Source organism: Lithobates pipiens, unplaced genomic scaffold, assembly GCF_037356315.1.
Source record: "Lithobates pipiens isolate NorthernLeopardFrog02 unplaced genomic scaffold, aLitPip1_a1.2 Scaffold_22, whole genome shotgun sequence".
NCBI classification, from domain to species: domain Eukaryota; kingdom Metazoa; phylum Chordata; class Amphibia; order Anura; family Ranidae; genus Lithobates; species Lithobates pipiens.
The window spans coordinates 33,656,700-33,669,198 of NW_027507784.1; the positions used below are offsets into that span (position 1 = coordinate 33,656,700).

At 44.0% G+C, this 12,499-nt stretch overlaps 1 protein-coding gene across 1 annotated transcript in view; it reads right to left on the reverse strand.

Moving 5' to 3' along the window:
- Positions 1-12,499, reverse strand: part of LOC143925647 (uncharacterized) — a 107,214-nt gene that overhangs the window by 36,037 nt on the left and 58,678 nt on the right. Inside the window, exon 2 of the mRNA XM_077450113.1 lies at positions 5,574-5,868. Coding sequence (XP_077306239.1) covers positions 5,574-5,844 — 271 coding nt within the window. The 5' untranslated portion in view covers positions 5,845-5,868. The remainder of the gene's footprint in view (positions 1-5,573; positions 5,869-12,499) is intronic.

The window sequence follows — 12,499 nt, forward strand, 5'->3', positions numbered from 1 at the left end:
CTGTTCTCCCTTCTATGGAACTTTCGTCCAGTGAACTTCAGGCCATGGATGACCTGATGTCACTGTGGGATGAAGGAGACACTGGAGATGAACAGCTATCTGGAATCAATACATCTCTAGTTTCAGTTCCGGGAGTATCTTTCCCTCCCTCAGCAACATTTAAATTGAAATCAAAATCCTTTCCTTTGCTTCAAAGTAACCCCAATATATGGGCCTTTGTGAGTCAAATTACTTCAGAAATCAGGAATCTCGTACCTGATGAACAGGAACCCCAAAATCTTTCTCGTAAACATCGTCAGGCACTTCAAAATCTCCAGAGGAATTTGGACCTGATCATAAAACCTCCAGATACAGGGGGCAATGTCTGTGTTATGGATGCCCAGGCATACAAAAATATGTGCCTCGACATCCTGGACAACAGAGATTGGTACCGTCCGATTTCTAAACTATTAATTGACAACTTCAATACTGAATATTATCAACTTATTTTTAAAGCCTATCGTCAGGGTATCATTGACTTGAACACTTGGAAATACCTTAATGTAAAAAACCCCAAAATCCGCACCTTTTACTCATTGCCAAAACTGCACAAATCACTCGTTAACCCCCTGGGCCGACCTATAGTGTCGGGATGCCAGGGATTGACTGAAAATGCCAGCGTTTTAGTGGATAAACATCTATTTCCACACGTACTATCCTTACCCTCTTATGTCAAGGACACCATTGATTTGTTAAGAATATTGGATGGTAAACAGCTTCCCTTGAATACCTGGTTGGTAGCCCTAGATGTGGAATGCCTGTATAATTCCATTCCACATACCAAAGGCATTCAAGTCATACAGTCATTTTTGAGAGAGAGAGGTTCATCTTCTGAAGCATATGATAAATTTGTGCTCCAACTTTTGGAGTTTATCCTTACACATAACATCTTCATGTTTGATCATACCCTCCAGGTACAGGGTGTAGCTATGGGCACAAAGTGTGCCCCTTCCTATGCCAATCTGTACCTGGGAAGTGGGAACGAGAAATCTTTGCCTGCGACCAACCCCGGGATTTGAGTTAGTCTATCCTGGGTTGGCATCGCTACATTGATGACATCCTGATCCTTTGGCCAGGCACCTGTGACGAATTGCAATAGTTTTTTGCTGGATTGGCCATTAATCACTTCAATTTAAAGTTTACAATGGATTATAGCCAGACTCAGGTCAATTTTCTTGACTTATGCATTAAAATTGACGATAGGGGAGTGATTAGTTCATCCCTTTTTCACAAACCCTCATCGGGTAACACCATTCTGCACGCTGCAAGTGCACATCCCCGACCACTACTTAATAGCATCCCTTACAGCCAATACTTACATCTTCGTCGAAATTGTACCCAAGATCAGGATTTTCAACAAGCCGCAGGAGATCTATCCATTAGACTAAATCAGCGGGGCTATAGTAAATCATTACTTAAACGTACCTTCAATAGAGTAATTAAACTCAATAGAAACGATTTAATTTATTCTAAACCAAAATCTACTACCAATTCACCTATACGTATAATTACTTAGTACTCCTGGCAACACAATCAGATGAAGGACATTCTCACCAAGTATTGGCCCCTACTCTTGGGCGACCAGACAATTCAAAAATACATCAAACCATACCCCCAACTTACCTACTGAAGATCACAATCTATGAAAGATAGATTAGTCACCAGCCATTTTGACATGCGACAACCTACTAAATCTATACGCAATGGCACATATCCTTGTGGCCACTGCGATGTATGCCACTTTGTGTCTAATTCATCACATACTACATTACCCAATGGTCTTTGTCATACCATCAAATACAATGTAACGTGCAAAACGGTAGGAATAGTCTACTTTGCAAGCTGCTCCTGCGGCTGTTTCTATATCGGAAAAACTAAACGTCCGTTCTTTAAACGGATCATGGACCATATGTTACCACTATCTAAACAGTTATGCACCACAGCTTTGAATAGACATATAGGTCAGTTTCATAACTTTGACCCTAATGTTGTGCACTTTTCTGCTCTTGAACATGTACCTCTTCATGTTCGAGGGGGTGAAATTGACACTCGTCTTTTACAACTTGAAACCAGATGGATATACACCTTGGATGCCATTAAGTATCCAGGATTAAATGAATACATAACCTATAAACATTTCCTTTAGGGCCGGTTCACACTGCAGGCGAGGCGAGGCGACTCCGACTTGCCTCGCCGCGACCTGCAGCGGCCTCGGCGGCGACTTGCAAATGACTTCTGTATAGAAGTCAATGCAAGTCGCCCCGAGGTCGCCCGAAAGTAGTACAGGAACCTTTTTTCTGAGTCGGAGCGACTCGAGTCGCTCCTCTCAGAACGGTTCCATTGTACAGAACGGGGGCGACTTGCGGGAGCGAGGCGAGGCGAGTCGTGTCGCCTCGCATCGCCCGCTGTGTGAACCGGCCCTGAACGTGACTTTGGCACATAAACCTGTAATTTGTATCCAGCAGTACATGAATACATAACTTGTAAACATTTTTCTCTAAGCAACTTTGAATTAAGACCTGCATTCCTTAGAATTCATAACTAGCTCCCCCTATTGACTGCCATATGGTTTTTCCATCTTTTTTACCCAATATCCACACCAGTCCCTTTCCCCCACTCCTCTTCTCCTTTTCTCTCTGGTATTTCCCTCAATTTCCCATTCCCTATGTTTCTTTGTTCAGGTTAATTTATCACAACATATTGTGATACAGCACCACACTGATGTTTAGAATGTTGTAGATCTTGTTTGCGTTTCAATTTCATTCGCTACAATCAGGCTTTATATGTGGATCATATTCGTGCTGTATCGTTGTCTCTGTATTTGATTGTATAAAGATAACATATGTCCAATTATCCTTTTCACTAGAACATATTAAATTATGTATAATTTTTATATTTCTACTTTGTAATCATGCTGTAAATTCTTCTTACAATTGTTTCTGTAACTGTGTAGGTGTTGATAAGCAAGTGCAGCCCATTGCCTCTCTTGTTGGCTTGAATGATCAATTCTATCCACTCGCATAACTTGATTATAATATCTCTTATCTATCTACACCAGCATTAATTAGTATTATCAACTATCCCCGAGTGCCCAGCCCCTCGATAGGGAGTTCTTCAGGAGCGGACCTTCTCTTTCCCCATGATGAGTGTCTGTATGGACACACTGGTCGGGCTATGTGGAAACCTGACCCATTAGTATGCAGGCTGCCATAATTACCAACATGTTCCGTATGGTTAGCTACTTGCAGCAGTTTGCTGCTTTACAGCAAACATCTTTTGCTGCTACCTTCGCAATCCCCGTCAATGCCCGCAGCGGCGTGGAGGTTGCCACGTAAACTGAGCCTCCGCCGTAGGGCATTATGGGGATTGTAGGCTCTACCACTCGGTGCGCATGCGCAGCGCTGCTTTCCTGTCCGCTTTTACTCTCCGTACGTGACATGACGCCGAGTGAATGGGGGATAAAAGGAACACTCATGCTGTGAGCCTGTGCTGGCTCCGTCGGACACTGTCGCCTGGATAACACTATTCTAAGGTCAGTTCAAGGGTTTTAGTCTGGACTGCTCCACACTATCCATATCTTTTTCCCCACAACTTGGTCACTCTAGTTTTTAACCTCGCTCAATTACATTTGTATCTAATAGGATCGGTCTGTGCTTGCTGCATGACTTCTCACGCACCTGATCTATTGATAGACCCTCCAGCTGCAGTGCTTCTCAGACTGGATCACAGTGGAGCATTTGTATCTTTAATATCTGTTAGTACCGGGTAAGCCCTCTTGATATTTACCCAAGCAAGTAGAGGATTATGCCATATTATAACCTAAACATTAATTTAGCTCTAATCTGTTAATTTAAAGTTTAATTTCTATTTGAACACCTGAGGACCAATGGGAAAAAATATTTAAAAACATTTTTTTTCATTAATATATTTTAGGTTTTCATGTTCCCAGTCTATCGCTAATAGGGAACTATCCATCCCCTATTTGGGCACTTTGTCTCATTCATGAGGTATACTACAGACCCACTTATTCAGGTAGGTTCTTACAAACCATTTATAAAATGTAGCTTAAAAATGGGAGCCAATGGGCCCTATACATTTTTACATTAGTGGGTTTTTGTCTATTCTATTTATCCCCTGCAGCCACCACCTGGGGATTTTTTAATTGGTCCGCTCTCCATGTCCCAAAGGCTCCTCTAATCCATCGTTGTGGCAGGGCCCTTGGTCGGGGGTATGTATATATATATATATACTATAATTACACATAAGCCTTTTCAATTCATTTCATTCTCAATATATAGTGTCTTAATTTTTATATTTATGCTAATTTGAGAAGTTTTGGGTTGCATTGATTCTTGAGACCTATTTTACAGTTTCTGCTGTGTTTTATCCTTAGTGAATTTCTCATTTCTTGTAACCACTTCACGTCAATTACTGGCTCCCCTGAAGAAGCCTATGTTTAGGCGAAACATGTTGGGACTCCATCAGAACAGCCAAGTGTAATCCCAATTGAATTAATTGACTAAATGTGGATATCTTACTGCTAATTATCATATTGGTTCATTCGTAACCTTGAATATTCGCTTTGGATTTTAAACTATTATATATAAATAAACAAAATGTTTTTTTCAATTTTAAAAACTATATATCATTTGTGTCTCTGTACCCCCTATCTGGGTCCTTTTTTCAAACTAAGTGACTGGCACCGCAATAGTCCCGTTCTGTCCTCCTCTATTTCTTTCATTTAAACTTGTTGGGATGAGGTGCCTTGATAATTTTTTGCCCTGCCTGGGTTTTCTCCTCTCCTGGCTTTCTCCAATAGCCCCTACGTTAATCCAGCCCTGGGTGCTTGATGAAGAACCCTCCCACTTTGCAATCTAGAAAATAGACAATTCAGAACCTGGTGCATCATGTGACCAAAAGTTTGGGTCATTAAAAGGGGCTTTTAGATTTGGATTTTTTAAACACTAATAAGGTAGTTAATTTGGGTGGGGGGGTTGGAGTTGAGGTAAAGCCATGAGTTCCCGATTTAGGCTGGGTTCACACTGCTGCGGGGGGAGATCCGGATGTGATTCGCACCGCACTGCAGTGCAAATCACATCGGATCTCTGTAGCGATGCGAGTTCAGCCATACAGATAGTATGGCTGAATTCGCATCGCTCCCGCCGCAAACTCGCACGGGACCCTTTTTTTGGTCCGCAGCAGAATCGGATCGCATGGGTGTTCACACCATACGATCCGATTCCTGTGCGAGTGTGCAGATCGCACTGCGATATGCGAACTGATCTGGGGGTGTCATTAAGATTTCATTGACACTCCCAGCAGTCCGCATAGGGCAGTGTGAACTGCCGGCGGGAGTCATGCGATGCGGGAAAACGCTGCGGATTCGCGGCGTTCCCGCATCGCTATAGTGTGAACCTAGCCTTAAACAGCAAAATGTTTGCTAAGCAATACACTCATCGTGGCTACCATCATCCTTGTACAGACTATATCCTTAGACGTGTACACAATATACTGTGGAATTTCATGCTACCCACCTTTCCTAAGGTCTCTCTGGATCAATATCCTTATCTCATTTTCATTTAGATCTCTAAGAATCTTCATAATGGTTCCCGGTCCGCATCGTTCAGTGAAACACCTGAAGATCGACTCAACAACGTACTCCACAGATTTAGCATTAAGGCTTCCCATCTTAATTCCTTCAGCTTTACCTGGAGGCTTTCTGCTGCAAAGAGCCTTCTTAAAGTTTTTCCATCTCAACTCTGTAAGCCCTTTAAGATGTTTTGCACATATTGTTTGCTTGTTCATATTTAGGCTGGGAGGTGCTGAACTCTGCCAAATGAAAAAAAAAAAAGAATAAAAAAAATATATGGAGTATAAATTAAAAAAAAAAAATATCTAGAATTGTCACCATAAAAAGATAATATTAGACAAAAGTTCTTCACAATATAAATTTTTATGAATACTTATTTTTACACAAGCTTCTAGGGTAGGGTTTCCACATTTTGTTCAAGTCAAACCCGAACACTCCTGCGGTGCACAGTAATATTTTTTTATAGTATAAACTATACATATATTTTGCTATTAAATAACATTTCTAATCATATAGATGATTAGGTCTAATCATATAAGTTAATAACAAGAGTCCCCCCTTTACATCAGAGTCCACAGAGTTCCCCTTTTTACATCTGAATCCACAGATTTCCCATTCACTGTAAGAGGGGACTCTGCAGACTCTGATGTAAGGGAGAACTCTTGGGCTTCTAACATAAGTGATGCTCTGGGAACCTGGATTTAAGGGGGAACACTGGGAACTCTGATTTAAGAGGGAACACTGGGAGCTCTGATGTATGGAGAGGACTCTGATGTAAGAGGAAACACTGTGGCCCCTGGTGTAAAGGGGAACTCTGGTGTAAGGAGTGCTCTGAGAACCCTGATTTACCTTTGTGTACTCACTTAGAGGGAAGAGAGAGAAGGGGGGGGGGGGGGTGAGACTTCAATCACAGACAAGGATGGATGGTGAGCTCACTCACCCTTTGGCAGCACCTCTCATCCAGATGTATCTGAGTCTGCTCGACACTTTCCTTTTCTGAGGCACATCGCCAGGGATTGGAGTGTGGGCAGACAAAGAGGGGTAAGGCTGGGGTAAGAGGTGCAGATCAGGCCCTCTCTCCTCTCCCATCTGTGTGTTTTTTTGTTTTTGTTTTTTTGGGGGGGGGGGGGTTGTTAGTGCTGGCTTTGGGCAGTGTGAGAGGGTGTAACAGACATTCTCAGCTGATACAACTGCAGCCAGCACCCCTGCTGGGAAGCCACAGTCCAGTCTAAATAATGTGTCTGGGTCTCAGACAGTCTGAAACCTGGACACATGATTCCAAACCCGAACTGTCCGGGTTAATCCTGGACAGGTGGCAACCCTATTCTAGGGCTCATTTTCAGTAGCGGCAGACTTTGTCCCATCTTCCTAGTGCTGTCTAAGGCTAGCTGTGAGATTGGATGGGGCTCATCCTCCTCCCTCCATGGCCATCCGACAATGCAGCTAGCAAGGAGTTTGCTGCTTTTACAGACAGCATAAGAGCATGGTGCATCGTGGTATGGAGGGTTGTAATATACATGTAACACACCTCCCGACTTTCTAAGATGGGAATGAGGGACACCTATTAGCAAAAGTATGCAGGCATAGGACACACCCCTTGTCACGCCCCCTTAAAGGCGAATTGTACAAAAAAAAGATTGATTAAACGCATAAGTGCTTTTTTACCACTACTATTCCTTTATATTGGCTGTTGGAATTTACAAATGCAGCAATTTAGAAACTGGATAAAAGGTTTAGTGCTGGGAAACACATTTTTAATAGATAAAAAGTGCATTTTATATACAACTATATAGATAAGACCAAAATGAGGGACAAAGGAGGAGAAAAGAGGGACAGAGGGACATTGCTCCAAAACAGGGACAGTCCCTTGAAATCTGGGACAGTTGGGAGCTATGCATGTAAGGCAGTGGCGGAACTGCCGCCATAGCGACCCACTTAGGCGCTTTGGGGCCCGCAGCCAAAAGGGACCCGGCGAGTCCGTGTGCAGTGCGGGCGCTCGCACAGTCACACTGACTGGCACAAGAGGCAGAACACGGAAGTGTGTGTGTAGATACACAAATCCCTGTTCTGTTCTGTGAGGAGTAACAGATCACGAGTTCCTAATAGATAGGAACCACAATCTGTCATTTCCTCCAGGTCAGTCCTCTCCCCCCACAGTTAGAAACACACACAGGGAACACAGTTAACCCCTTCCCTGCCAGTGACATTTTTACAGTAATCAATGCATTTTTATAGCACTGATCACTGCATAAATGGCAATGGTCCCAAAAAGGTGTCAAAAGTGTCCGATGTGTCCGCCATAATGTCGCAGTCCCGATAAAAATCGCAGATCGCCGCCATTACTAGTAAAAAATAAAGAAATAATAAAAATGCTATAAATCTATCACCTATTTTGTAGACGCTATAACTTTTGCGCAAACCAATCAATATACGCTTATTGCGATTTTTTTATTTATTTTTTACCAAAAATTATTATTATTATTATTCACGATTTATATAGTGCCAACAGTTTACGCAGCGCTTTACAATGTATAGGGGGGACAACACAATTACAGTACAATACAAAAAGTACAGGAGGGCCCGGCTCGTAGAGCTTACATTCTAAAGGGAGGGGGTGGTGTACAAAAGGTAATAGCTGCAGAGAATGATTTGATGGGGGTAGCTCGGGGGACAGTTGTTAGGTGGGTGTGGGATAGGCTTCCCTGAATAAATGAGTTCTCAGGGAACTCCTAAAAGGTGGACTGGGTAGGGGCTGAGCGGACAGACTGGGGCAGGGAGTTCCAGAGGATGGGAGAGGCTCTGTAGAAGTCCTGAAGGCGAGCATGAGAGGAGGTAACAAGGTAGCTAGAAAGCAGGAGGTCCTGGGAGGAGTGGAGGGGACGCTTTGGGTGATATCTGCAGATGAGGTTGGTGATGTATATGGGGGCGATGTTGTGGATGGCTTTGTATGTTATGGTTAGCATTTTGAATTTTACACAGTGGGGTAGGGGAAGCCAGTGAAGGGATTGGCAGAGAGGGGCAGCTATATGTAGAAAAATATGTAGAAGAATACATATCGGGCCTAAACTGAGGAAAAAAGTAGCTTTTCAAAAAAAAAAAATGGGGATATTTATTACAGCAAAAAGTACAAAATATTGTGGTTTATTTTTAAAATTGTCGCTCTATTTTCGTGTATAGCGCAAAAAATAAAATACCATGATCAAATACCACCAAAAGAAAGCTCTATTTGTGGGGAAAAAAAAGGACATTAATTTTGTTTGGGTACAGCATCGCATGGCCGCGCAATTGTCAGTTAAAGCAACGCAATGCTGAATCGCAAAACATGGTCTGCCCATTCAGCAGCCAAATCTTCCGGGGCTGAAGCGGTTAAAGAAGAAGAGAATTGTGCGCTGCATTTGGAGATTTCATAATTTGCAGTGTCATGAGTGTTAGACTTTTGTCTGATGGACTTGTGTACACACGCTCTGAAAATCCGACAACACACATTTGTCTGTGGAAAATTTTAAAGCCCGCCATCCAACATCTGTCCACGGAAAATCCGACAACAATTGTCCGATGGAGCGTACACACGGACGGATTTTCCAACACCAGCCCATCATCACACAATTCCGATCGCGTGTACGCGGTTTTAGATTTGGCCAGGGGCTGAAGTGTTTAGAGAAGCACACAGACCCGATAATGACATCACTGGGTCTAAAATAAGGTATATAATGAGAATGGAAAAGGTTTATTTAACATTTCATTATGATGTTGATGAAGAGGAAGGAAGGAATCATGAAAGACAAAATGTTAAAAGAAGAAGCTTCTGATTTAAAGGGGAGTTTCCCCTAAAAAATAAATAAATAAATAAAAGTCAGCAGCTACAAAAACCTATCCCAGGGTCCAGCGATGTGGGGGAACGAAGCCCCGCTCATCCCCCCCTCCTCTTGGCAGCGCCCACTGCGAATGCGCGACTGGCGCCGCGCGCCGTGATTGGCCACGCAGTCATCTGGAACCTGTCACGTGTCCCAGATGACTGACAGGAAGGAGGGGGCGGAGCTGAGCCCTTCCTGCGCCGAGGGGAAGTGACATCAGGAGCCCAGGCACTGAAGGAGGCAGACTACGAGGGACCCCCTAGCAACAGCCATTTAGAGGTGAGTTAAAAACAAAATTCCAGAAGTTTTTAATTTTTTTTTTTTAAGAATTTTAAGCATTTTTTTGTGGGTGGAACACCACATTAAGTAAGTTTGAAAGATTGACATTTAAAAGATTGACATTTGATCTTGACCGGTGTTGACATTTTAGTACATGAAGCCTGAATGAGGAAAAACTAGTCCTTGTCTGCAGACAGCGAGCAAAAAACATGTTATAAAACAAGTTTCATCTGTCATGTCTTTTTTTTATTTATTTTTTTCCTCTATAGAACTTTATTTCCTGGTGCATCATGACAGCATACATATGGGTTGTGACTCCGCCCCCACAACCTGATAGGACTGGTTAACTATAAATCAAAGACAGACCCGACTCACAGCATTCTCCTTTTTTTTTTTCCCCCCCTCACCTGATCAGGACTGGAATCGCGAGGTATCCCTTATCGTTTATCGCCCCAGCCAGGTTCAGCCTCTCCTGGGTGGAAGTCCTTCCTGTACAGCCTCTAAATGAGCTAGATGGTTGGAGCCCCATTCTGGTGATGCAGGCTTCTCAAAGAAAGCTTTAAACGAGCTTTGACGTAAGCGAAAGCATTTCCTTTTTTTCTTTCCATGTGCTTCTTACTACTTTTCTCTGTGTTATGGGCGTTTGCCATTCCCAAGATGGCTGCAACAGTGCAAGTATACTCTGAGCACGAGTGGCAGGAAGTGATGCGGCCTCGGTGTTTCCTGGATAGAGCTTTTCCAGGATGGTGATCTGAACAGGCTCAGGCACTGATATCATCAATAATGGCAAATGTGAGTTTTAAATGGTTTTATGGCATTTTTGGGCAACAATGGTGCAGCTCTCTACTCATGCATGCTGGATGCTTATGTGGTCATTGTTTGCACGTATGTTTTCCCTTTTTTATGGCTTTCACCTGTGTTTTTCCCCATCTCCTCTCAGTGTTGCTCTCGGTTCATTGTGCTCTTTATGGCATTCACCTGGGCTCTTCCTATCCCCTTTTTCAAAGCTTGCTCTGGGATAAAGTGACCAGATTTTTAAAATGAAATCCTTGGACGTTTTTTTTTTTTTTTTTACTGGTAATGGCGCCAATCAGTGACTCTCTGCCCATCGCCGACGCCGCCCGCCTCACAGCATGTCAAGTCTTACTCTCCGGGCCTCGGCTACTACTGGGTGGGAAGCAGAGGAAGATCACTCCACCAGGGAAGGCAAGGAGATGAGCAAGCATGTGGCTGGCCGGGACTTGAGCCAAGTCAGAAGAACATGTGAGCGGAGCTGAATGGGCATGCGCCCGAAACTGAAGAAATAGTCCCTCCGCTCCGACCAGCAAATCATCATCAGAAATGGCCACAGAATGGAAAAAAATACACCCCCCTAAGCTAGTAAGAGTGGCGGAGTGGCGATGTGTAATTCTGATTTTTATTTTTATTTTTTATTCTGCACTGACTGTCTTATAAATTGCCCCAGTCCGTGTTTAATTCCAATCTGGGGACAAAACTAGGGATAGACGTGGTCTGGGGACTGTCCCCGGAAACCGGGGTTGCCTGGTCATCCTACTCTGGGATCTCTGTGTTGGGCTCAGTTTCCACTAGTGCGACTGGTCACTGCAAAGTCACATGACAAGCCGTACCCCATGATTTCCAATGAGTACCGTTCATATACCTTAAGAATACAACAGGCATTGCTTCAAGTCGCATCAAATTTGCGCCAAAATAATGCGACTTTCTGGTCGCAATAGTGGAGACTTATCATTAAGCTGTTTTTAATTTCAGTCTGCTGCTTTGCTCTGTTTCTATGGGAAACGCTGTCCAGTCAGACCACCCATTGCATTTAAGGTATAGAGATTAGGTAAGTAGTGAAGTTTGAGAAAAAGAGAGCCAATATCTATAGTCCTGTAAGGACTACAAGATGGAGGGAGCCTTCTGATGATCAAGACAAGTCACCATCTAAGAACAGACATCGAGGCAATGTTGATTTAATCTCATCACCTCACCCCTCATTATCATTGCTCCCCGTTTACAAACATCACAAGTTACCAGCCCTAATGGTTGCCCTGCATTCGTGGTGGAAAGTCATTGCTTGACAAGCTACAGTGCATAAATGGCCTAGCATTTTCAACCAGAACCAGTAGGTGGTGTCCAAACAGGAAAGCTTGCCATGAGAAGAAAGCGTTAAAGCGGGAGTCCACCGGGACTCCGCGTTTTTTTTTTTTTTTAAAGCCAGCAGCTACAAATACTGCAGCTGCTGACTTTTAAATAGTGACACTTACCTGTCCAGCGCGCCCGCGATGTCGGCACCCGAAGCCGATTGCTCGCTCGGCTGCCGGGTCCCGCCGCCATCTTGGGTATGGGAATCAGGAAATGGAGCCTTTCGGCTTCATTTCCCGGTTCCCTACTGCGCATGCGCGAGCCGCGCGGCGCAATCCGGACGGTCCCCGCTGCCTCTGGGAGCTGTGTGTTTCCCAGCAGGCAGCAGGGCACTTGCTGAAGGGGGCGGGCACTTGCGGAACGGGGCGTAACGTATGCCCCGTTCCGCAGAGAGCTAGCCCGGAAGTGGGTGCAGTTACCTGGATTATCCAGGTAACTGCACCCCCCTCCCCCCTGAAAGGTGCCGATTGTGGCGCCGGAGGGGGGGGGATTCTGATGAGCGGAGGTCCATTTTAGGGTGGACCTCCGCTTTAAAGGGGCCCCAAGCTTTGAAGATAGTGAGGCCCGGAATGGAAAAGAGAGAAAAGAAAAA